This window comes from Schistocerca piceifrons, chromosome 5 (assembly GCF_021461385.2).
Source record: "Schistocerca piceifrons isolate TAMUIC-IGC-003096 chromosome 5, iqSchPice1.1, whole genome shotgun sequence".
Classification (NCBI taxonomy): domain Eukaryota; kingdom Metazoa; phylum Arthropoda; class Insecta; order Orthoptera; family Acrididae; genus Schistocerca; species Schistocerca piceifrons.
In genome coordinates, this window is record NC_060142.1 from 274,521,354 (window position 1) to 274,549,193 (window position 27,840).

Genomic DNA, 27,840 nt, shown 5'->3' on the forward strand with positions numbered 1-27,840 from the left:
TTAACAATTGAACCATTTTATTAATTTTCTGTTGATGGGACAATGGGGCTGCAACTGTTAGAACTGGATGGATAGTTAGTTCTTGGAATGTTTTCTGCGATACACAGAGACATGCGCAAAATCTAACAGCACTCTCATCAAAGAAAAAGCACACAGTCACAAGTGGCAACCAACTGTAAATCTCTCCAACACTTCATTTAAAGAACATAAGTAACTTAACAACTGTAACACTAATTTCTTAAGCCCAACACTTATTTCTTCATTCCATTACACTTCTGTACAATAAGGAATGTTTTCTGCATTACTACACTTCTACCTATCAACTTTTCCTACCACTCAACACTGATTTTGTGCTTTTAGACAGAAGAGTGAAGGATACCACAGAACCTTACATACACAAAACTGAGCACTGAAATACATAATTTATGGACAAATATGTTGAATCAATTTGTATACCCTTAATTCAAACATCCACAGCAGCTTTCCTGTTTCTCAAACCGATAGTTTTATTAATATGCTCAAGAGTACTTGGGAATAATGATCGAGCATGTTATGACATAACACAACAGCCTAATAGCTTGGAAACCATAGATTCACATGATTTACTGTCCATTTTTAAAGAATTTATTGGTGCCTATGCAATATATGTTAAAGAACTCAAACATAAAATTCACACAGTGATGATCTGTAAGAAAAACGAATAATTTTTTCAACAAAGAAATCCCAAATTGGTGAAAATAGTGAATGTATACATATTTGAAGAACCAGTTGATTTGTAAAGTAATATACAACACCAATATATTAATTTTAGGTGTTACTTTCAATGTATTTCAGCTTATGGCATCTGAAAAATTCCTCGTTATTATGGTAATTACAATTACGCAAGTACTAGGATTACTAGCAGACATTTACCCAGCAAATTCAGCTAGAATTTAATATGTTCAAATTTATGGTGGTCTGAAACACTAGACCACACAAGAAGTTTTTAACATTAAGCCACTTAATAAATTGATTTCTGACACTGATACAGTTGACGTCATCTTCAAGGATTTTTCAAACGAATCATCACATGTCTATGATTTCTGCCTCTGAAGTCTGTTGTTACAAACAGCAGTCTGTCCATTCACTTTCTTCAGGGAACTCTTCTGAACACTAGATGAAACAGTTTGGTACATGACAAATTTGGTAGCACTTTGGCGCTACAGGAGGTAAGTGTTGTTCATATTTTTGTGAGATACATGCACAGGTCCATGCTTCTTCTCAATCTATCCTTAAATTGATTTTGAACTTTATTCCTGTTTACATTTCAGCTACTAATATTTCAAGGTCACATGTCAGTCTTGCTCACATCTTCCAACATTATGCCAGTTAAATGCATTAAAAAATCATCTGCTGAGAAACTGGCCCTTCTAGACGCAAAGTTTCTACTCAGTTTTTTAATATTTGCTTTCCTCTTCTTTTCTTTGGCTTTAGATATCCCCGTAAATATTATTTTTCTTGGTTTCTTAGGCCCAAGAATGCAACATGAACCATTTTTTCTAATTACTGGCTCCTCATATATAGTTTCCAGGTGTCTCGCAAGTGGTTTCTGAAATTTCTTATTCAAATAATAACTCTCAATATCTGCCACATCCATTTTGGCTGGTTTCAAACTGCATCGTCTGTTCTGTGTAGCAAAATCAGTTGGCTTTGAACAGCTTCTGGTGATCCTTCTTTGAGAGTCCATATTTTCCACGATTACAGCATCTGGTACTTCACTTCCAACATCACGTAACTTCAAATTAGCCATAATTAATGGAAGTTCAACATCACTGTCTCCTAGAACATAAATGTTACTCTAATAGTAAAAAGACAACATGATACTGTGAACGCAACACAGCATTAACCTGCAGTGAAAACTGAAGCAGAATCAAATTTTATGTAGTATTCCTGAGGACATCACAAATATGAATACACCACATAATATGAATTACCTATGGCGCTGTTAACAGAACTGCTGCTGTTGAGAATAGTTCCATAAAGAGGATCAGTAGAACATGCAATGTTATTTCTCTTATTATCTTTGGCTGATGTCACAGGGTTTGCAGAAACTGAATGAGACTGTTGGTTTGTTACAGAACACATCAGATGCAAACCAGGTACAGCACGTGCTACCTGGTGGGATACCTTTGATGGCCTCCTAGAGTAAACAAACAGAAAACTTTGTTGGCATTACAGCATTTTTTGTTCAACCGAAAAGAGAGAACTTGATTTTTACCTTCAAGACAGGATATATGCAGTGCAAGACAGGAACAAATATTAATGGCAAATAAATAAACCTTCACTCTTTGATTTAAATGGAAACCAATCTGCAAAAAATGGGTTGTAATATGTGTATGATTTGTTGCTGATTTATGATGCAATAAATCTTCAGGAAAAATGCAGAAAAAGATAAACTCTTTATTAATACATAGCATACATTTTAATGGCGTGTTTAGCTGACCATCTACCACTAATGCCTGCAAATACAAAACAATTCACTCACCATTAAGTACTCTTTATTCTATTTCTCTTTCAACTTGAGTCATTACTCGTTTTAGTCTTTCTTCAGTTTTTAAAATATCACGGCGCATTGCATAAATTTGTATTCACAACCGATTTTTACTTCTATTTCAATGTGAACCTTTACCCAAAATGGCCAGGGGATTAAATGAGTACTACACAAAACAGTATGCAACTAGTTATTGTTTATTTCGGACTCTTTCATACCAGAAAGTGGATTAAAATGATACTTGTCAAAATTCATACTACAATAACTATGAATGAAAGCAGTTGTAGGATAAAGGTACTCAAAATAGAAGACAAACTGTTATTTATTAAATTACATTAGAAAGTATACTGTGCAGGTGAGGAAGAAAAAGGGGGAAAAATTGATTTAAGAATCTAAGAACTAGTTTTAATCAGACACTGTTTGACACATCAAATAATATAATTTTACACTGAAGCAGGAAGTTGACACCTGGTCCTAGCCTTTATAAAAGATTTGCCAAAGAAAAATACTACAGCTAATTGTAAAACAGGGACAAGCAAATGCCATAGACCGGAATACAAGAGATACAGTCATGAAACAACAAAATTGAAGAACTCAAAGCTTTTTGTTCACTGGTATATCTTCAGACTTTTTCAGGCTTTCCAGGAGGCTTGTCTCTCATAACAAGTTTCTGAAAGACGAGCTTACCGAAGTTTTTTTTCCACTAATGTTTTCTTCTAATTGGACAGGAAAGCATTACTATTAAAAATAGTTTCAGTTGCACAGATGGAGATATAGAATGGCAACTTTAGCTGGTTAATTTGAAAGCATTCTTTCTTTCAACACAATGGGATCTTTCATTTGTGAAATGGGAGTGTTGTGTCTGAAGTGTATCTGCAGGGTGTAGGTGGTGGTGGTGGTGGTGGTGGTTGTTGTTGGGATGTTTAAGGGGGACTAAACAGCTAAGGTCATCAGTCCCCCATTCCAAAAACAGGCGAGACATAAATGCACGAAGCAGGTAAAACCCCCAAGGGGAAGGAGACTCCCCCCAGGCCCTAAAAGAACACAAATGCAGTAACAAACTCTACAGACACGAAGAGTACAGATGAACACCAGACAAAAGGAAACAGAAGATGGCCGGAGACTGGTTGACTGACCAAGACAACAAAAAAGGGAAAGAGTCAACCAACCGACTACACACTAAAATCTGCAACCAAATATGAGAGACTCGAGGACAAGAGACACACAAAGGGAAAGGAGCAGGACCTCCCTAAATGGAACCATAAAAAGGACTACCACGGATAAAATTTAAAACGTCATCAGCCATGAAGGCATTGTCGCTTAAAACCAAAGGCAAAGTGCCCGGGAGATTAAAAGACTGCCGGAGGGTGCGCAGTCGGGGACACTCCAATAAAATGAAGGCGACCGTCAGCCGGGACCCACACCGACACAGGGGGGGATCCTCCTGACGCAAAAGATGGCCGTGCGTCGGGTATGTATGGCCAATGCGGAGCCGACACAGGATAACAGAGTCCCTGCGAGAAGTCGGCAGGGAGGAGCGCCACACATCGGTCGTCTCCTTAACAGCCCGCAGTTTATTCGGGGATGGCAGGCCACGCCACTCATCAGCCCACATCCCAAGCACCTTACGGCGCAACACCAGCTGCTGATCGCGAGCCGTGAGGCTGATCTCCAAAGCTGGGGCGTCGATCGCCCCTTTGGCCAGCCTGTCAACACGTTCGTTCCCCGGGATGCCAATGTGACCTGGAGTCCAAACAAAGGCCACCGAACGACCAGAACGGGTAATGGCGGAAACAGACTCCTGAATAGAGGATACCACAGGAGAAGAGGGAAAGCAGCGGTCGATGGCCTGGAGGCTGCTCAGGGAGTCACTGCAGATGACGATGGACATACCTGAGCAGGAACGCATATGTTCAAGAGCGCGCAATATAGCCACCAGCTCTGCAGTAAAAATACTGCAGCCAGCCGGCAAGGAGCGCTGTTCAACATGGTCAACGTGAGCAAAAGCGTAGGCAGTGCGACCATCAACCAGAGAACCATCAGTGTAGACAGCCTCACAGCCCGAAAATGAGGCGAGGAGCGCGAGAAAACGGCGACGAAGGGCTACAGGCGGAACTGAGTCCTTGGGTCCCTGTGCCAAGTCCAGACGGACGGACAGACGGGGCAAACACCAGGGAGGCGTAGGTGCACGGACCCGGAAGGGAGGCAGAAGAGGGAAGGACCCCAGTTCCGACAGCAGGGACTGGACGCGGACAGCTATGGAAAGCCCAGATCTAGGTCGCCTTTCGGGCAGATGGAGGACCATGGCAGGGAAAAGCAGGCGACGATTAGGATGGCCCAGCGAACAATGCATGTGGACAGCATAGTCAGCGAGCAGTCGATGGCGGCGAATCCGCAGCGGGGGAACCCCGGCCTCCACCAGTAGACTATCCACGGGGCTCGTACGAAAAGCGCCAGTTGCAAGCCGAACCCCACAGTGGTGTATGGGGTCTAACAACTTCAACACTGAGGGTGATGCAGACCCATAGGCCAAGCTCCCATAATCAAGCCTGGACTGCACAAGGGCCCTGTATAATCGCAACAGCGTGCAGTGATCCGCACCCCAAGATGTATGGCTCAGGCAGCGGAGGGCGTTGAGGTGCCGCCAGCACTTTTGCTTCAGCTGAGTAATATGAGGAACCCATGTGAGCCGGGCATCAAAGACGAGTCCTAAGAAGCGGCAAGTGTCCACCACTTCAAGCAGGTGGCCGTCGAGGTAAAGTTCAGGATGAGGGTGGACCGTCCGACGCCTGCAGAAGTGCATAACTCGAGTCTTGGCTGCAGAGAACTGAAAACCATGAGTCAGAGCCCATGATGCGGCCTTGCGAACGGCTACTTGCAGCCTGCGTTCGGCGACTCCCGTAGTTGTGGAGCTAAAGGAGATGCAGAAGTCGTCGGCATACAAAGAAGGAGACACCGACGACCCCACGGCTGCAGCCAGACCATTAATGGCCACTAGAAATAAGGAGACGCTCAACACCGAGCCCTGCGGGACCCCATTTTCCTGTGTATAAGATGAACTAGAGGCGGCACCGACTTGCACCCGGAAAGAGCGGCGCAATAGAAAGGTTTGAAGAAAAGCTGGGAGCCGACCACAAAGACCCCACTCATGCAATGTAGCAAGGATGTGATGCCTCCATGTGGTGTCATACGCCTTCCGCAGATCAAAAAATACAGCAACGAGATGCTGACGTCTGGCAAAGGCCATACGGATAGCAGATTCCAGCCGCACCAAATTGTCCGCTGCAGACCGGCCCAGACGGAAGCCACCCTGGGATGGAGCGAGAAGACCGCGTGACTCAAGGACCCAACACAAACGCCTCCCCACCATACGTTCGAGCAATTTGCACAAAACGTTGGTGAGGGTAATGGGACGATAGCTGTCCACCGCCATTGGGTCCGCACCGGGCTTCAAGATGGGGACAATAAGACCCTCTCGCCATTGCGACGGGAACACGCCCTCGCTCCAAATGTGGTTAAAGATGGTGAGAATGTGTTCCTGGCGGTCCCTGGAGAGATGCTTCAGCATCTGTGCGTGGATGCAGTCTGGTCCTGGTGCTGTATCAGGGCAATCGGCGAGGGCAGCGAGGAATTCCCTCTCGCTGAAAGGAACATTGTATTTTTCAGAACGACGCGTGTGGAATGATAACGGCGTCTGCTCGGCTCGCTCCTTTAGATGGCGAAAGGGGGGGGGGGGGGGGGCGGATAAGTTGCAGTCGCAGAGCTCTCAGCAAAGTGCGCAGCAAGGTGTTCAGCAATGGCGGCAGCGTCCGTGCAGACAGCGCCGTCCAAGGAGATCCCAGGGACACCCATAGGGGCCTGGTATCTGTAAATCCGCCGGATCCGGGACCACACGAGCGAGGGGGAGACACGGGAGCCCAAGGAGGAGACATACCTCTCCCAGCACTCCTGCTTACGCCGTGCAATAAGACGACGGGCCCCGGCACGGAGCCTCTTAAAGGCGATGAGGGTCTCGAGAGACGGGTGCCGCCTATGAAGCTGGAGAGCCCGCCGACGGTCGCGAATAGCCTCAGCAATCTCCGGAGACCACCAGGGGACAGCCTTCCTCCGAGGGAGTCCAGAAGAGCGGGGGATGGCAGCCTCGGCTGCCGAAAAGATGAACGTGGTTAAGACACGGACCACCTCGTCAATGTCACCCTGTGGGGGAGACTCAATGGTGGCAGCGGAAGTAAAAGCCGGCCAGTCAGCCCTGTGGAGAGCCCAGCGGGGCAGATGCCCAGAAGAACGACACTGGGGCAGTGACAAATAGATGGGAAAATGGTCACTACCACACAGGTCGTCATGCACTCGCCATTGGACAGACGGTAAGAGGCTAGGGCTGCAGATGGAAAGGTCAATGGCGGAGTATGTGCCATGCGCCACGCTAAAGTGTGTGGAGGAACCATCATTTAAAAGCGAAAGATCGAGCTGTGCTAATAAATGCTCAATGGTGGCGCCTCGACCTGTCGCCACTGACCCGCCCCACAGAGGGTTATGGAAGTTGAAGTCGCCCAATAACAAGAAAGGTGGCGGCAATTGGGCTATCAGAGCAGCCAGGACATGCTGCGCGACAGCACCATCCGCTGGAAGGTAAAGACTGCAGACAGTAACAGCCTGTGGCGTCCACACCCGAACAGCGACAGCCTCTAAAGCTGTTTGGAGAGGGACAAACTCGCTGTGAAGAGAGTTAAGGACATATATGCAGACGCCACTAGACACCCTTGCATAAGCTGCTCGGTTCTTATAATAACCCCGATACCCACGGAGGGCGGGGGTTCTTATTGCTGGAAACCAAGTTTCCTGCAGAGCAATGCAGAGGAAAGGATGAAGGCTGATAAGTTGGCGGAGCTCAGCTAGATGGTGGAAGAAACCACTGCAGTTCCACTGGAGGATGGTGTTGTCCATGGCTGAGAAGGCGTGAAGGGACTAGGAAGACAATTTATGCCGCTTTTTCACTCGCTGCCTCCGATTCAGAACCCGCACGAGTGACATCCATGGCGTCTGAGGGACTGGCGAGATCCAGGTCTTCAGCAGACGCCAGAATCTCGGCCTCGTCCTCAGACGCTGAGCTTGTCGGTAGCGGTGGGATGGGTGCCACCGCAACGTCGTTAGCCTTGGGAACTTTCTTCTTCTTCTGTTTCTCTCGCTGTGCCTTCAGTGGGTCACGCTGGGAGGGCCTCACTGGGTCAGTGTCAGGGACAGACGACGACCGGGAGGCCCTACGACCAGGGACCGGTGGTTGTTTGAGCCACTTGCGGCTGTCTGCTTTCGGACCGGTTGGAACTTGCGAAGGGAGATCCCCAAGGGATCCCTTCCTGGCGAGAGGAGCCGAAGAAGACTTACGCTTCTCCGGCTGGGAAGGGGGAACTGATGTCCCCGATGGTTGGGGGGTGTTGCTCCTGAAGTAGATGGAGCAGGAGCAACAGGGAGTTTAGTGCCCCCCACCATCAAGGGGGCAGGTGTGGGCCTTCGCCTCTGAGAGCTGACTGGAGCGGATGGAACTGTAGCAGGAGTGACAGTTGCGGCATAAGAAGATGTCATGCGCACTGGATGAAGCCGATCATATTTCCGCTTTGCCTCAGTGTACGTCAGGCGGTCGAGAGTCTTGATTTCCATGATCTTCCGCTCCTTCTGCAGAATCGGACAGTCCGGCGAGCAAGGCAGATGGTGCGCACCACAGTTCACACAGATTGGAGGCGGGGCACAGGGATGATCAGGATGGGATGGTCGACCGCAATCGCGACAGACGAGGTCGGAAGCACAGCATGAAGACATATGGCCGAACTTCCAACACTTGAAGCACCGCATCGGGGGAGGGATATAAGGCTTGACATCACAACGGTACACCATCACCTTGACCTTCTCAGGTAACGTGTCACGCTCGAAGGCCAAGATGAAGGCACTGGTGGCAACCTGACGATCCCTCGGACCCCGGTGGACGCGCCGGACGAAATGGACACCTCGTCGCTCCAAGTTGGCGCGCAGCTCGTCATCGGACTGTAAAAGGAGATCCCTGTGGAAGATAATGCCCTGGACCATATTCAGACTTTTATGGGGCGTGATAGTTACGGAGACATCCCCCAGCTTAGTACAAGCGAGCAAGGCCCGTGACTGGGCGGAGGATGCCGTTTTTATCAACACCGATCCGGACCGCATCTTGGACAAGCCCTCCACCTCCCCAAACTTGTCCTCTAAATGCTCTACAAAGAACTGAGGCTTCACGGATAGAAAAGATTCCCCATCAGCTCTGGTACAGACAAGATATCTGGGCGAATACGTCTCACTGTCATTCAATGCCTTTCGTTCCTCCCATGGTGTGGCGAGGGAGGGGAACGATTTGGGGTAATAAACGTTACCTTTAAAATGGGCCCTCGAATGCTTAGAGACTGCTGGTGGCTGGCCGCCAGCAAGAGAAGATGTGCCACGCTTCATTGCGTGTCATCCACCCTGATGCCACCTACTCCGACCAAGGGCCCTCTCCACGGGCGCCACCCAGCCACAGCAAAGGCCACCTGGCAGGATGGCCATTGCCGGGAGTCCCGATGCCCCAGGGAGATGGGCATCTACTCCTTGGCATACGTGGGGAGTTAACGGCGCAGGCATCAGTAGAGCGATCCATGTGTTGTCAGGGGGCTACAACCAACAGGGTACATGGCGGCCCCACCACAACGGACTGGCTACCGTGCTGGATGTTAGGTGACATGTGGTCCATGGTCGCCGTCAGTGCAGAAAGTAGCCCAGCACATTGCGGGGCAGAAAGTGCACACAGGAGCGTATCCATGCCCAAGAGATGTAGAGCGGGCAGGACTGCAACGCAACGACGAAGAAGCTGACGAAAGTTCTCAACGCAAGATGGACACAATGCACCAAGTAAGGTGCCCTTCCCCAATCGGCTCGCTCTTCGGAAAAATTTTGAGATATGGAGGTCAAACCCGACAGGGGACCATCACATAAGGCCGAAATGTTTGAGACTCCTTTTAGTCGCCTCTTACGACAGGCAGGCAGGGTGTAGGTGGTTGTTACGAGTATGTATAGAGTTCGGTGTTACATTAGCTCACAAGATAAAAGGTGGAGGCTGAAATCCAGAGTAGACGCACAAAGTTCATTCAAGCAGCAGCTTCCAACAGTCTCAGGTACACCTAGGGTGGAAAATTTTGCTCAAGCAGAGGACTCCCCAGCTCCAAACTGTTTGGGACTGGCCAGAAGCTGTTCGATCAGTGATCACAGACAGCTGGAAAAATTAACAACAAATCAGGATTTTTTTCTCATACAGATTTGCTAAAAACTAATATAAATTTGTGTGTTATAACATCTTTTCTGAAAATATTTGTCTGGAGTGTAACCTTGCACAGACGTAAAATGTGCCCAATAAACAGTTAACACAAGAACAGAACATAAGTTTTTAAAATGTGACGCAACAGAAGAATGCTGAAGATTGGATGTGTAGATAATATAACTAATGAAGAGGTTAAATCAAACTGAGGAGAAAATAAATTTATTGCACAACTTGACTAAAAGAAGGGACTAGTTGAAAGGACAAATCCTGAAGCATCAAAAAATAGTCAGTCTGGCAGAGGGTGGGGGGTGGGGGGGTGGGGGTGGGGGGAGGAAGTGAAATTTGTAGAGGGAGATTGAGACCAAGTAGTGTCAAGATGTGGGTTCAGGTATTAACCACGAGATGAAGAGGATTGCACATGATGGATTAGCATGGAGAGCTGCATCAAACTGGATCAAAGACCACAGCAATTATCACAATCCCAAACCAAAAATCAACACATAAGTAAAACAGTATGTATACAATCATGCAGCTCTCCTGCTAAATGAAATCAAAACGGGCTTTTGTGACTGAAAGCTGCCAAGTGCTTTCAAATACATTTCTTAACATAGCTTTTTATTTCCGAGTTATTAGCACAGCAACCAATGTTTTGCAGAATGTTGAAGATTTCAGTTTGAAAATTAAATTTGGCTTTTATATACTTGATATTTTTTTCGTGTTTGCATCCCCTAATGGAGAACCACAATGAGGTCCCTTCTTGAGTGTGCCAGGTGCTGATAAAGCTGCCTTACATGGGTACGCATCATCTTCATGTCCTTCACAGTACTAGTCAGTATCTGATGCTGTCCACACAGCTTATGTAATTTACCAGGTCTAGCAAAACAACACTAAACACGAACAACACTAATGCACTCTGGTGGCTGTTCACCTGTCAGAGAGAATTGCAATTACAATCATTAGTTTACTTGTATCTGGATGAACAGACTTTAATGACAATTGTCGCCTGTCCAAAATTAATCCGAAATAAATTTGCTGACTGCAAATATCTTGGCATCAGCGGTGACATTTTCCTATACTATTAATAGGTTGAAAATCTACACCTAACACAGCTGATGCCAAGCTATTCGCAACCAACAAATTTATTTCGAACGTAATTATTTACATACACATCCGTGAGTACATAGTTACATCAACATCCAGCTGTATGTTCAGGGTGCTTCACTTTATTAGTCAGACAGTATAGTATGGTGCCTTGTACTTGTCACTCTAACTTACACACTGTTGTTTAGAAAAAAGTCATGAGAGCAATGAATGGTACAAAACAACATGCACATATAGAAGACCTCTTATCCAACATTAATCGATTTCACATCTTGGCATACTAAGGACATCTAAGTTTTCTGGATGCAAAATATGTTCTAAATATGTTAAACGAATCTCCATGTTCATACAACAGAAAACATTGGATTTTATAATCTTTTTTATCAGCATACCATCACCAAAACCACCTACTGGCAAAATTGTTTGCATTATGCCATGGTGAACTACTTGTGTCAGTCTGGGCAGTGACAGTGTCAAGAAATGGAGTAGGAGGTGGCATTGCACCCATTGATTTTGATAGGTTTGTCTCTCAGCTTCAATGAGTTGCCACAATACATGTCTTTTAATATCTTGTCTTACATTGTACATTTATAACACAGATCTGATGAAACAAGAAAGGAAGGACATGAACAGAGTGAGAAAACATGTTTATTATGCTTATTGCAGCAGAAAGCAAGAAATAAGAATAAAAACTGACAACAATCAACACCAAAGGTTTTCAAAATTCAATGAGTTGCCACAATACATGTCTTTTAATATCTTGTCTTACATTGTACATTTATAACACAGATCTGATGAAACAAGAAAGGAAGGACATGAACAGAGTGAGAAAACATGTTTATTATGCTTATTGCAGCAGAAAGCAAGAAATAAGAATAAAAACTGACAACAATCAACACCAAAGGTTTTCAAAATTACAGCCCTGGACCGTGAAGCAGGTCTCACAGGCCTGGTGTATTGGTCAGCGAGATCGCCAGACCTCACTTGTCTAGACTACTTCCTCTGAGTATATGTCAAGACATTTGTGTATAAAATCCCTCTTAACAGTGCTGAGGAACTTTGTGTACACATTGTGGCAGCTGCCGGGGAAGTCCCAGGGCATGTCCGGTGTTTTCCACGACATCATATCTTCCATTTGCCAGAGATGTGTGGCCTGCATTGTAGGGTGGGCCGTAACTTGGAACACCTTCTTTAATGACAAGTGGTGGCTGTTTTAGTTCTTATTTTTTGGTTTCTGCTGTACTGAGGATAATAAACATGTGTTATCACCCTGTTTGTGTCCTTTTTTCCTTGTGATTTTTGCTGTCAGTACAGCACCTAGAAAATGCTTTGACCATGCACATGTGATTTTGCATCATCTAGGTTTTACTCTATCTCACCTCAAAGTTTGTAATCATGCTGAAACACCCTGTATGGCAATCAAGACAAGTGTATTACCACTTCAATACACTGTTGTACTGAGTGGTGCAGATGACTGGATGGATGAAAATACATATCCTTGTGTTTCAGTTTGCTGTGAATAGCCTGACATAATAGGTCATCAAGATTTATTTGTACCCAAATGTTGAGTAATGGGAGACAATTATCTTCCTTTATTTCAACTATGGATTTTCACATTCTCAGTGTCCACAACATTTGTTACCAGGGCCTGCTTGCCATGCAGCCTTAAGATGGAAGTGTTCAAACCCACATGCAAGAGATAGATGGGTTTGAAACACATGTTTTCAATGGTAACTTTCTCAAACTCTTCAAGATATAGATTGTCTGCTTTAAGTTTCAGGATGGATTCCACAGTTACACTGTGCATTCGCTTATACTTTTGAAAATAAGTTGTGGGAAGAGTGAGTTGAAAAAGTCTCACCATGCATGGTCAGAGGCATTTGGTTGAATAACAACAACACTGAATTTCACCAGTTGGTGGTCTTTGCCAAGTCAGACATTCTTCAGCAAGTCTCACAAATTCACACATGTTTTTCCACATGATGTCAACAGTTTCTCACAAAAGGCTCAAGTACTACTTTCTGATATCTGGCCATTTCATAGGTCAAACAGCTGATGACAGTGACAATCAGCCGTAGACGGCATTCTCTCCTTGCAAACTTTTGAAAGCTCCTATAAACTATTGAGACATTTTTGCCTTAAGAGGCCATCACACACTCAATATACTGAGTACTGCGTAATGATGTTGACTGTGTGGGGGGGGGGGGGGGGGGGTATTGACAGTGTGCACCCAGATTTGGGTTCCTGCTACTCCCTAAATTTTGAATCAAAATCATCTGCAATGTTGCCAAAGTCTTCGAGCATAGGAAATCACCCTCAGTCAGCCAATGGCCTTGTCATAGAGGGCGGAGGAGTGGGCAGAGGTTCAAAGCACACTTTTGCCTTTAGGAGTGGGAAATTGCCCCTAAAGGTGAAGAATCAGCAATGATCGATGGCATGAGGGTGCAGAAGGCAATGGAAACATGGAAAACACCGCATTAAAGACACAATGTGTATCCATAGGACATGTGACCTATAACTGATGAAGTATCATGATGATCTCTCCATTGGCTTAAGATTCTGGAGAAGTTCACCATTCAGGTCTCTGTGAGGAGGCTGTCAAGAGGCAGATGACCATAAGAAAATGATTGAATAACCAATGAAAGGATAATGTTCAATAAGTCGGGACTTGGAATGTCAGAAGCTTGAACTTGGTAGGGAAGTTAGAACATCTGAAAAGGGAAATACTGAGGCTCAATCTAGATACAGTGGCAGTCAGTGAAGTGAAATGGAAGGAAGATAAGGATTTCTGGTCAGATGAGTATAGCATAATATCAACAGCAACAGAAAATGGTATAATAGGAGTAGGATTTGTTATGGAATGTAAGGTAGGGCACATAGTGAGTTACTGTGAACAGTTCAGTTCAATGATATGTTTGTTCTCACTAGAATCTACAGCAAACCAACACTGACACTGGTATACCTGCAATGTTGCAAGCCGATGATGAAGAGACAGAGAGAGAAAGTATATGAGGAAACTGAAAGGGTAATTCAGTATGTACAGGGAGATGACAATCTAATAGTCATGAGGGACTGGAACACAGTTGTAGGCAAAGGAGTAGAAGAAAGGGTTATGGGACAATACGGGCTTGGTAGTAGACACAAGAGGAGAAAGACTGAGGAGAAAGACTAATCGAGTTCTGCAATAAATATCAGTCAGTAATAGCAATCACAAATACTCTGTTCAAGAATCACAAGAGGAAGAGGTATACTTGGAAACAGCTAGGAGATACAGGAAGATTTCCAGTTAGATTTCATCATGGTCAGCCACAGATTCCGAAATGAAATACTGGATTGTAACGCTTACCCAGGAGCAGATATACTCACTTAACAATTTAGTAATGATGAAGAGCAGGTTAAATTTTAAGAAACTAGTCAGGAAGAATCATTGTACAAAGACATGGGACTTAAAGTAGTAAAAAATGAAAAGATGCATTTAAAGTTCTCTGAGGCTATAGATGCTGTGATAATGAATAGCTCAGTAGGCAATACAGTTGATTAGGGCTGGACATCTCTAAAGAGAGCAGTTATAGAAGTTGGAAAGAAAACCTTAGGCACAAGGAAGACAACTGCCAAGAAACCATGGATAACAGATTAAATACGTCAGCTGATCGATGAAAGAAGGAAGTCAAAAATATTCAGGAAAATTTAAGGATACAGAAATACAAGTCACTCAGGAATGAAATAAATAGGATGAGCAGGGAAGCTAAAGCAAAATGGCTGCATGAAAAAAAGAAAGCTTATAGGAAGAACAAATTCAGCATATCATAAAGTCAAGACAATCTTCTGTGATATTAAAAGCAATGGCAATAACATTAAGAGTTCAATGCGAATTCCAGTCTTAAATGCAGAGGAGATAGCAGATAGATGGAAAGGGTGCACTGAAGGCCTCCACAACAGTGGATGATGTGATAGAAAAAGAAACAGGAGTCAACAGGGAAGAGACACGAGATCCAGTATTGGAATCAGAATTTAAAAAAGCTTTGGAAGACTTAGCATCAAATAGGGCAGAAGGGATAGATAATATTCCATGTCCAGAATGAGATTTCCACTCTGCAGTGGAGTGTGCGCTGATATGAAACTTCCTGGCAGATTAAAACAGTGTGCTGGACCGAGACTCGAACTCGGGACCTTTGCCTTTCACGGGCAAGCACAGCTTGGGTAGCTCAGTTGGTAGAGCACTTGCCCGCGAAAGGCAAAGATCCCGAGTTCGAGTCTCGGTCTGGCACACAGTTTTAATCTGCCAGGAAATTTAATATTACATCTGTTCTAAAATCATTGGGGGAAGTGACAACAAAACGACTATTCATGATGGTATGTAGAATGTATGAGATTGGTGATATAATGTCACGCTTTCGGTTAATCTTCATCCACACAATTCTGAAGAGCCAACAATTATAAGAATTATGGTACAATTACCTTAACAGCTCATCCACCCAGGATAATATACAGAAGAATGGAAGAGAAATTCAGGATCTGTTAGATGACTATCAGCTTGGTTTTAGGAACGGTAAAGGCACCAGAGACCCAGTTCTGACATTGTGTCTCATATAATGGAAGGAAAACTGAAGAAAAATCAAGGCCAGCCATTGGATTTGTCAAATGTGAAAAAGTGTTCGACGATTTAAAAGGGTGCGAGATGTTCAAAATTATGAGAAAAATAGGGGTAAGCTATAGGGAAAGACAGGTAATACACAACACATACAAAAACCAAGAGGAAACAATAAGACTGGAAGGCCACGAATGAAGTGCTGTAGTCTTTCACCCCTATTTTTCAAGCTATACGTTGAAGAAGAAATGAGAGATATAAAAGAAAAGTTCGAGAGTGGGATTAAAATTCAGGGTGAAAGAATATCAATAATAAGATTCGCTGATGACATTGCTATCCTTGGTGAAAGTGAAGAAGAATTGCAGGACGTGTTGAATAGAATGAACAGTCTAATGTGTACAGAATATGGATTGGAAGTAAATTAAAAAAAGATGGAAGTAATGACAAGCAGCAGAAATGAGAAAAGCAAGAAACTTAACATTACAATTGGTGATTATGAAGCAGACAAAGTTATGCAATTCTGCAACTTAGGCAGCAAGATAACTTACGACTGATGGAGCAAGGAGGGTGTAAAAAACTGACTAGCTCCAGCGGAAAAATATTTCTGGCCATGAGAAGTCTGCTAGTGTTGAACATAGGTCTTAACTTGAGGTAGAACTTCTGAGAATGTACGTTTGGAGCACAACATTGTATGATAGTGAGACACAGACTGTGGGAAAACCGGAACAGAAAAGAATCATAGTGTTTGAGATGTGGTGCTACAGAAAAATGTTGAAAATTAGGTGGACGGACAAATTAAGAAATGAGAGGGTTCTCCACAGAGTCGGCAAGGAAAGGAACATACGGAAAACACTGACAAGAAGAAGGGGCAGAATGATAGGACATCTGTTATGGAATCATGGGATAACTTCCATGGTACTAGGAGTTGTAAAGGGTAAAAGCAGTTGAGGAAGAAGATACTGGAATATACCCAGCAAATAATTGAGGCTGTAGGGTGCAATTGATACCCTGAGATGAAACGATTGGCACAGGAGATAAAACTTGGATGGGCTGCATCAAATCAGTCAGAAGGCCAACAAAAAATAAATAAATAAATAAAAATTCAATTAGGTCCAAACAAATTTCCACAAGCAACTGAAAAAGTAGCCAATGAAAAAAGATCAGGTAAAATGCTGGAAGATGTATATCAAGCAATATTCCTTACTTTGAGAAATGGGGTCCTGACTGTTTAGGAAATGCAAACTACCCCATTGTCCACAATGGAAAAGGAAACTGCAGATGATGGTGTCACAAAAGTAAACAGAAATGTTTATTTTATCTGCAGTAGTTTTCAGAGTTGGCAAAATAAGATCAGGTCAGTTGTCCAGTAAGCATACTTTTTTCCCCATTGCAACAGTTGTCACACCACTGATATAAGCTCATATAAGCTTTCAATCAATAATCACTACATAACCTTTCACAAGTCCTTTGCATGCTGGGTCTCCGGAGCAATGGGCTTATTTTTTTGTTGATATTCAGAGACACTCAACAAGATCATTGTAGTGCCTCCATCCACTAGCAGCTCTACAGTGTCTTTATTGACACCCAATGTATGAAGCACTTTGCTTTCTGCCTGCATTAACATTTGTTTTTGGGACTTTCAACATGCTGGTGATTTTGCATGTTTAATGTCTACTTTTGAATGCATCCACATACAAATTGTTAATGATCAGTTCCATTTCACTAATGATCACTAGTTTAGGCAATGACATTAAGCTATTATGAAATTATGACCTTTCGCAGCACTGCTTTTGTTCCTTCTCTACAAGATTTATTACCACCCTATGAGCAGGGAGTTCTATGTTCTGTGTCCGCACACATGTCATTCTGCCATGCTTGTTTTGCTGTCTCTAACAATCCTGTTGCTTATGCAAATGTTATTTCAATGCCATCTACCCAGTTCCACATATCAACTGAAAATTCTTTGGTGAAATGCAAATGACACAGAAACAGTATATGTGCAACCAAGTCAGGGTCCCTAAGAGTTTAATGTATGAGCTCTCTCACAATGGCCATCCATGCCTTGAACAGAACTGTTTTTCTTAAATAAAATTTCCTGGATGCCATAGTTATGTTAACCAAGGGGGCGGGGGGGATCTCACAGTCTTGGCACAGTTAGATAGCTACGCAGCTTAGTCTTTCTGCGCCACAGATCGACACTGCAGGGCTGTCTCCTCCAAAATGCTCTCACTACTACTTAACCACTTACTTTCAATGTGGCTAACAATATTATGAGAAAATGGATGATGTGGCGATGGGGTCTTCCCCGATATATAGAGAACACTGAATCTATACATAGAGGAAATTGTTGATAAAACTGCACAACTTAAATCCGTGCATTTCAGCAAGTACATCTGAACGCTTAGTGGCTGATGGTCAGTGAAATGCACGATGAATTTATTTACATGCATTCAACTGCTACCATCCAGCCCAATTATGGGTGAATAAATACAGTAATTTTCACACCTCTTGTCATAAGTTAACCACTTCTTTACCAATTGAAATATTTTTACATCTCACAACACTATTCGGAATTTTACATTAAAAAAAAAAAAAAAAAAAAACATTCCCTGTATGCTATACTTACACCATGTTCATGACCTGTCAACTGACAATATGAGGAGTCATGAAATGAACCTTCATAAATAATTTGAGCTGGTACAATTCCTATGATGTTCCCATATGGGCACAATATGTAGTACCACTGACATATGCTGTCTGGTCCATATTTCTTGACTTTTGTAACCAGCGCAGATTTTCAGTCAGTATCTGCAGTCACTGTAAACAAGACAACCACAACACTAGACCTCAACGGCTTTAAAAATGATATTTAGTCTATTTAACGAAAGAAAGTTGGGTGAAAAAATTCATGTCATCCAGGTAGTGTGTGTGGACAAAGAAAAAAAAATCCTGTATTTTTCCCAGACTCCCGGTTAAAAATACACTTTTTCCCCTGTTAAGTGACAGTATACTTTCCCTTGGAACCGTAAAACTTATCAATCCTTTCAATGGGTAAGGTTTTATAAGCTGGTTTAACTTCCCGGCAGTTTAGAAAACTAACCACGACCCCCCCCCCCCCCCCCCCAAGTGTGTTTTGGAAAGATCTTTTGTGTGCAGCAACAAGTAAGCTGTATATTTTTCGTATTATGAAAGTATATATTTGAATTCCACCAAAAACAGCACCTTAGTTTCCAAAACATTGGAATCGAGATTGTGATGCACTTTAAAAGACCAATCATAGCTCATGACACGTAATCTTGCCAGCCGACAATGGCAGATATTCCGAGCATAGGACACGTGATGTACTCAGCCAATAGCAACATCACCACCAGTAGCGTGAACACGCAAATGGTTTAAATTAATAAACATAGTGTAGCTACAAGTAAAGCTAAGCTTTCATGTATAATATCGGTCTTTTTTGTGTGCATTACACTTTAATATACATCACACAAATGTGTCAGTAAAATTTTAAATAATGACATAAATGTCTGGTCTTCTGGGCTCAAGTTTCTTTTCAGTGGCTGGCTCTCTAAGTGTTTACGCTTTACGTGAGAATCAAACGCTCTGTGATTTAAGAAGTTAAAATGAAATTTACTTTGAAAGTAACGTTTTTTAACTACCATTCGCAATATTTTCCCGCAACCTGGAATTTGTTTCAGCAGTTATCATAGAGTGCCAGGAAACGGCGTTAATGCGAGTGCGCGCTCGATGACGTAGATTGCCCAAATGTTCGTACATATTTGCATTAAAAAGATCATACATTACATCATAAACAAAGCAGGACATCAGGGGATACTCCAAGAGCATCGGAATTTCGTAAACCACACTAAAATGGATAATTCGGCTGAAAATGCACATTCATATGTCCAGATTCACAAAATCGTAGGCCCCACCCTGATATTATGCTTTTCAGTACGGTTTTAGGGCTGCAAATTTTCTTGGAGTGCCAGTACTGTATTATTTCTAGTTTGTTTCTTTATTATGACATAATGCCATGCGAGCCAAAAGATAAAAATGGGCACTTTTAATTCAGCAAACAGCTGACACTAGCCAGTAGTGTGTAATGAAAAACTTCTTTTCAAACAAATTGACTGGTTCTGCGGTAAAGATTAATAAAAGCCAGATTTATTTTGCAAATTTAAAAAAAAATAATTTCATTGTTCTGCAAGGCAACTAATGCTTGACTGCCAAAAAACTAGAAATAAAAATAAAATAAAAAAATCATAAAATTGAAACTAACAACATATTTGTGTCTTCTATAATTGTGTGAATGTATTTTATTCATTGGTAGCTCACGGCCATAGAAATTCACTTTGTTGTCATTTGACGTGACAGCTGTAAAGGAAGAGGAAATAAATTACTAAACCTTAACACGGGTCACGTGGAGACCGCCCCCTCCCCACTATAACACAGACTAATCTGCGCATGCGCGAATCTGACAGGAACATTTCTGAAGTCTGGCTGCTTATTGCTACTGCTGATACAGCTAACAGATGCACTTAAAAGTAGCCACATGTGGAACAAGTAGTGCTCATATGTGACTCAACTGCGCATGAGCCCTCTAGCAACTGCTCAAACGAACCTAATGTAAACCGTTTTCACGTCACACTCCTTGGAAGTAATTTTTTTGTTATGAAGTATTGCACAGTCTTCGTCCTAAAGCTTTTGACACATTTTGCTGTTGGCAGATGCTTGAGTGTGCACTGTGTTTTGTTGATGTAATTGGCGCATTTCCCTTGCAATTTAAGTTTTATTTTGGTTTTTTCCCCTTGTTTGTGTTTTATTGGTTCAGTATTATTCTGCAGTAGTGGGCTAAAATAAAATTCTTTGTTAGAGCATTGGTTCTTACCAGTCAAAATCACAAAAATTCATGGAATTATATTGCACAGTCTTCGTCCTAAAGCTTTTGACACATTTTGCTGTTGGCAGATGCTTGAGTGTGCACTGTGTTTTGTTGATGTAATTGGCGCATTTCCCTTGCAATTTAAGTTTTATTTTGGTTTTTTCCCCTTGTTTGTGTTTTATTGGTTCAGTATTATTCTGCAGTAGTGGGCTAAAATAAAATTCTTTGTTAGAGCATTGGTTCTTACCAGTCAAAATCACAAAAATTCATGGAATTATAAAAAATTCCCGGGTTTTCCCGGTTTTGTGTCCCAGATGAAAAAATTCCCGGGTTTTCGCCAAATTTTCCGGGGCATATACACCCTGTTGTCACATATTTTTGTGCCGTGGTAGGAAGCAGTGCCAAGAGCAACAGAATACTACAAATGCTAACTGGTGGAATGTAAGCGTGGGGAACGTTTTTCTCGAATAACTAAAACTGAGGCTTCCAGTGAAAATTTTTTCTGTTACAAAATTAAACTACATTAAATTTCCTACAAAAAGGCCCTATTCACTTTTTATCTATGACGTTTCAGTTTTACAGGCAGACTATACCTTGCCAACATTTCCTTCGAGTTCTCTTATGTGCGTAGACAAAATAAATTCACTGAGCACATGTTTATGTGGTGGAGTTATTTTCAGTTTATTAAATGAATACTTACTTGCAGTTGTTAAATGGGTTTATACATTCATACAAACGGTGGTTGAGAAATGTTTAATTTGTAAGTGTGATGTTATCAGTGACCTATGTAGTGTTGGTGGGAAAGGGATTGGATTGTTAAATGTGGTATCTTGTGTCTTTCTATCATTGACAGTGTACTGTGAAGTTGTGTTGTTGTCACTTTGTGGTGAATTAATGATTGACAAGAAAGTTATTGCATTTCAAGACGGTGTTACTGGTAGACTCCATAAATCTCTTACATTTAGGAACTGCTTGCACTTGTGGAGTTGGCTGCACTGGGTGGGGCCACTTACCACAAATATACTGTACACCTTCTATGGTGGGTGTGAATATGTCTGATAGAATGGGACTGATTACATTCAAGTCTAGAATAGTAATCTGCTCTAATGCATCACTTGACTTAAATTGAAGCCTCTGGGCCTCTTTAGACATTGGGAAGAAAGCTGATGGTGGGGTAATAATGCATTTGGTACTCCTCACACTGTGGAAGTATACCAGCCAGTGGTAGCAGTGGCAATGAAACTGAATGTTGAACACACATTGCCAGCATGTTACACTTGGGGTATGTTTCTATAACATGGTAGATAGTTACCAGCTCCAACTGCTGAACTTTTTTACATAGCTCACTTAACAGCTGCAGACATGTGAAATAAATTCACTATACAAACATGAATTCGTGAAGACATTTTGTCTGCTCTCATAACAGAACTGAACAGGGATGGCTGGAAGGTACATTCTGTCTGTAAACTGAAAACCAAGCATTGCCCGTGGTGGGGGAAGTTGACCTTCCCGGAAGAATACTACGCCGCCATATAGGATGACTAAGAACCAATTCCCCCTCTAGCAGTATAAAACAAGGTGTAGAGATTTACACAGATTCTGTCCATATGTGAAATGCTGTGTGCATGTCTGCACGCATGCATGTTGTGCTTTGGGACTTTTCAGTGACAATGGTCATCAGATGATTGAAAACAATTTTGATCATAAATTGACTGTGGGCTAAAATAATGGTCATCCTAGTTTATAAAAAGCCCCAACAGGCCATTAAAAGATGTTGAAAAATACTTGCTTGAGTGGGTGTAACCATATGCCTGCCGTGAAAGGCATTAGCCTGAGAAAAAAAAAAAAGTTGCTATTTTAATTTGCTAATACTGATCATTTCTTCCAACCTGATGAAGGAACTACATAGTCCCAAAGCTAGGTAGTGTGTCTCTTTAATATGTGTCTACAACACTACCAGACATTTAACCTCCTGAGGATAACTATGATACAATTTTATCATATACAGAGGCATTTCATGTCAAGTGGTCAATGGTTAATTTTGGGAACATAACTAGATTCTGTTCATATCTAACCTATGCCTGCATATATTTATTAAAGGTAATTTCACGTATTCTTAGATCTCAATATTCGATACTTGTGCATTTTTAAGCCTCATAAGTCAATGCTATTGAAACCCCATGGTTAAGGATGTAAAAGTTTTTACTATTTTTCAGGTGACCAATTAATTTCAGATAGGGCAATAAAAATCATCATCATAATGAAAAAGGTTTGGGAGGTTGTTCTCCGTTAGGTTCTTTGTGAGACTTGGAAAAATTAGGTTTCCGGAGTGGATGGTTCGTGAGATAATTGGAGGCAATTAAAATGTTTCATTGACATTTAGGTAACTTTGAACTCATCTCAGAAAGGCCACCTCTAACGAAATTAATTCAGCATTAACTGGAAACCGCAAATTTTTATTCCCAACATACCTTAACTTCATTTTGTATGTTTTCTGATATCCCCACAACTATCCAAGATGTGGTCACACACAATATTTGTAACGAAGAAACACAATTGTTTATCATTTTCAGCACACTGCCTCATAATTGTAAAATGTATTCTGATAGCAACAGAAAGTGTACTTTATCGTGCAGTGAAAAATTTCTAAACACCATGGTAAAGTACACTTTCATACAACTTAACTCATTTTGAGTTAGCATGTAATTTTCACCAAGTCCATTATATGCAAGGATTTGTTACTGATCCTGGAGCTATCTTTCAGTGCTAACTTGCGTTGTCTGTGGTGGCTTAAGTGCTACAATTATGACAGAAATACTAGGTTAAAGCCAAGGGGATACACCTGACTACCATGCGAGAGAAGCCATGTGTGGGGCACTTTTCCAAAGTTTCTAAGACTATTAGTGGATTGTTTACAAGAGATTTCCAAGTCTCCAGTGGTCCACTTAGCCAGTTCTCAAACCACAGATGGGTTCCTAATGGATCCCATTCTGGAATTCTGTCACCAAAATTATTTATCAGTGTTACAACAGTTTAAATTCTGCATCGACTTTTTAATGAATTCCTCAGGAAATCACAATTTTTACCCAAAGAGAATGCTTCAGGAACTGAGTGGCAAGTGGAACGAATATGAAGAACTACAAAGACGTATGAAAGTAATCAAAACATAATATTCTTCAAACAAAATTCAGTAAATGTTACCAACCCACCAGCTGATGACATAACTGCAGACTTTGAATTCTGGCTGACACTACTGAGACTTAAATTTTGGCAACAAAAGGCACCAAGTCTCAAGACACTTATTTCACGTGGATCCCTTGAAAAATGAATTGGAACAAACAGCTGATCTCTCTCTTGCTCCAGCAATCATGTGTGCAAAAGACATTCATTCTTCTTGATTTATTCTAGATGATTCTATCTGAGGCTTTTCAACCAAAATTAAAGTAAGTTTTGTTGCATTTTTGGGACTAATCAAAATATATTCAAATTACCCATTTCGGTATTCCTCCAATGCCATCACACACAAACACTGCTGGTACTAAAGAAGTTCTATTCAGCTTTTATACCAAAATCTTGGTGATTGTGGTGCAAATTGATGTAGTCTTTAAAATTTTCGTATGGGGCACCAAATATATCACTAAAGTATAAAATTCTCTACAATTCCGTCACCATCTGCCACAAAAACATGAACAGCTACTTTCAAGGCTGATACTTTTAATGGGATCGTTCCATGCCAAGTGGTCCAATTCCAGAAATCACCCCCCCCCCCCCCACACACACACACACACTTCCCACCTCAAGAGTCTTTTCATATTAAATGCCAAGATGCCTGTATGCTCTGAATGTAATTTCATGAATTCTTCTGGTCCATCCCTACCCCACTCCCAACCCTAAGTCACAGGGATCACACTCCTGTGGAAGATCAAGGTGAGAGACCTACCTGATTCACCCACTCAGCACATCCTACTGCTGTCTTGTCATGGGCTTCTCCTACCCTGTCAGCGGCAGAGCCACCTGTGAAAGCAGTCATGTCATAAACTAGCTCTGCTGCAACTTTTCCGCAGCATTTTAGGGACTAGTGTAGCAGGGGATACAACCCGTCGGCTTTGGACAATGACGTCACAAGTGGCCAATCGAGAAGCGATTCTTCTTAGTGTTGTAGCTCCCTTCAGTGGCTGATATGTGTTTTTTGGCTTTTTAAAAAAAAAATCTCACGAGATAGAATAAACAGATCCACTTTATTAAGCAATCAGTAAAAAAACGAAACTGAAACATAACAGCAAAAGCGAAAATGGTAAACTGCTCTCTGGCGACTTGTGATGTCATTGTCCAAAGCCGACGGGTTGTATCCCCTGCTGCACTAGACCCGCATTTTATGTAGGCTTAACTGCAAACCAGCTCTCCCACAGAATGAATGGCAACTGCCAAACTGGGGCCAAGAACAGAGTTGACCACCCAGTGGCATGACATGCTGTTAGGCACAACATGCTCGAATCCAATTGCTGCTCCACAACCTATGCAAACTGGATCCTTCCCTCCAGCACCAGCTTTTCTGAACCACGTAGATGGGACTTTCGCTTGCAACACATCCCTCACACATGTAATCCTCCTGGCCTCAATCTCTGCTGACCCACTGTTCCAATACCCTTTGTTCAACAGTTTCCCTTTCTCAGTCCTCTTATCCCCTCTCAATCTTCATTTCCATGTCGTCTTCATCCTGTGCTACTTGGACTCACCAGGTCCCATATGTTCAAGAACCTTGCTGTTCATTTTTATGTTAATGGTGTTACAAACACCATTAAGATTAACCTCACCCTTTTCACAGATGTGATTAGAGTTGCATCAAACCAGTCTCAGGACTGAAGACGACAACAACAACATTTCACAGATGTGATTATCTACCAAATTAATGTCCAAAAAAAGTTGCGCAAATATTCAGTTGGATCTTAATAAGATTTCGAAGTGGTGCACGGATTGGTGACTAGCTTCATATGTTCAGAAATGTAAAATGTCACCCCCCCCCCTTTAAAAAAAGAAAGTAGTATTTAACTACAATAGCAACAAGCAACAAATGGAATCAGTAAATTCTATTATATCTGGGTTTAACGATGCGTAGGTATATGAAAATGGAATGCTCTCATAGGCTTAGTTGTAGGTAACGCAGGTCACATTTGCAAAATACTAGGAAAATGTAGTTAGTCTCCAAAAGAGATTACTCACAAAACTCTCATGTGACGCATTCTAGAATACTGCTCAGGTGTATTGGATCCACAATAAATGCAAATGCATCACAAATGGTCACAGGTTTATTTGAAGTTTGGGAGTGTCGCAGATATGCTGAAACAAATGAATTATCAAATGAAGAGGCAGACTATACAAAGGGAGCCTAACTGGAAAGCTTCAAGAACTAGATTTAAATTATAATCTCTGAATATAGTAAAACCCCAACCACATATCACTCACGTATGGAATGCCAGGACAAGGTCAGACTGCAGACAGGACAATGGAAGAATGTCCCAGACACTTCACACCAGTGCCAGTTTGAGCTCTAGAATTCATAAATGATGCCATGGTGATAGTCCCATATTGCTACCCCTAAAACTGATGGTTGCACATAGCCTACTGAAAGTATACCAAAATGGTGTAACACTGAGCGTAGTGACATTGCCAACCAAGCCACCAGCTGTCATGGGTGTTCTTTCAGTGGTTAGATTATAATTACAGTGCACACAGAGGCGTTTAGGTAATCATTCTTCCAGTGCTCAACACACAAATGGAACAGAAAGAACTGGGAGTATCCTCAGCCGTACACTTCACAGTGGTATCCAGAGATGGAATAAACAATGGTTTTGTGCACCTTGAGTTACAACATCGTATTTACAATCTCGTTAAAAGTATAATTTGAAATTTTTAGCATTTTTATTAGGACTTTAATATCTATTTTGAGAAAATGGTCTCAAAATGTTTTGAGTCATCTTTATTTCAGCCGCTTTAATTGTCATTATGAGACCAAGCACACTTTAAAAAAACTGCAAGATGATAACATTAGATTTCAAGCAGTTGCTATCTATATTTGTGTATGTCTAATCATTTTCACTGTGTATAAAACAAAAAATTTAGGAAGAAAGAACATTCAAGAATAAATCAGTTTGAAGCCTCCAAGTAAAGTACATGTAATCAGCATGAAGAATACTAAAGTACCAAATTTTGACTTTTCTTTCCTTATCTCAACGAGCATTCTCCATGGGATCCATGGAATACAGCCAATGATGATTACAATCACATCACACACTTTTTCCGAAATTGCATAATTCAGATTTATTCTGCATAAGGAATATTATCTTTCATTTGGTTTTGATAATGACACTATGAATCACCTCATATGGATCACAACCAGGATTTCAGAGGAAGGGAGGATGATGGCTATCAAACTCTGGCCCAAAAGATGTACATCATGTTCTGACTCTCGAATACTTTTCCATTTACAACAAATACAAATGGCATTCCTACTGCATGACTTAATATAAACAATGAATCTTCATGAATTGCACATTACTACCCAAAATTGTACTAATGAAGTGCTTAATTCTTAAGTTGTGAACACCATGACAGGTAAATATGTTAGGGTGCACTTTGGTTCTAATGAGTTTTCTGCATCAGAATTTTAAATTAAGGAAATAAACAAAATAAGCTGTTTCTTTTATTGAGCCAAGTATAGTAAAATGCATCAACAACAAAATCCTCTGCAGATTCTAGTCTCTGTCAGTATCAAACAGTTCTCATGAGAAATACAAAAAATAAAACGGGGTTTAAGGACGTTGACTTACAGTCTAAACATCACAGGATAGATTTAATATTTTGACAGCAGTCGAATCAATCGAAAAAAGAATTCATTGCTTGCAATAAAAGAAACAAATTACAGAAGCCATACTGCCCAAGGGGAAAACAAGTGATCGTCTTGTAACGAAGTTATTCCAATGTATTTAATTACTGTATCTAATTATGTAACCCAATGCTGAAAAATACAATAAGAGAATTTCGTAGCAATTTCCATTTTCACGAGTGATAGCTTCCCATCTACATACACTCGAGTGGCCCTTACCTGTAGCTTTCAAACGTATTCCACTATAAGCTCAATAGCAAAACAAATGTATTCTTGCAAAAAATCTACTACATTTATGTCTTAAGATAGTTTTAATAATCGGAGAAGTATCTGTTTCGTTCATACAAAACTTGTTAATGATACAAACACATCAACGACGCTAATCCACTTCGTTTAAATACACTTTCGCACAGTGTAAACTGTAAACGAAGGTTCACAATGTTGTCACGTTGTGGGTCCCACGGACAGACACCAACAACAAACTGCTCAGAATTAACTGAGAGCATTGTTTATTTAACTTACACGGCGCTAGTACATACAA

At 41.9% G+C, this 27,840-nt stretch overlaps 1 protein-coding gene across 6 annotated transcripts; it reads right to left on the minus strand.

Annotated features, from left to right (window-relative positions):
* LOC124797954 lies at positions 1–27,840 on the minus strand. Of its 6 annotated transcripts, XM_047261108.1 has the most exons (5): positions 27,519–27,744; positions 25,637–25,753; positions 18,161–18,351; positions 1,974–2,179; positions 1–1,818 (listed from the first exon to the last, which is right to left on the minus strand). In XM_047261108.1, the coding sequence occupies exons 3-5, from the start codon at positions 18,169–18,171 to the stop codon at positions 1,328–1,330; spliced, it is 708 nt and encodes a 235-aa protein (XP_047117064.1). In that variant the 5' UTR covers positions 18,172–18,351; positions 25,637–25,753; positions 27,519–27,744; the 3' UTR covers positions 1–1,327. The 6 variants fall into 6 exon arrangements, with proteins under 6 accessions (XP_047117064.1, XP_047117062.1, XP_047117061.1 ...); XM_047261106.1 differs by lacking the exons at positions 18,161–18,351; positions 27,519–27,744 and adding an exon at positions 27,822–27,840; XM_047261105.1 differs by lacking the exon at positions 18,161–18,351 and having other exon boundaries at positions 27,519–27,745.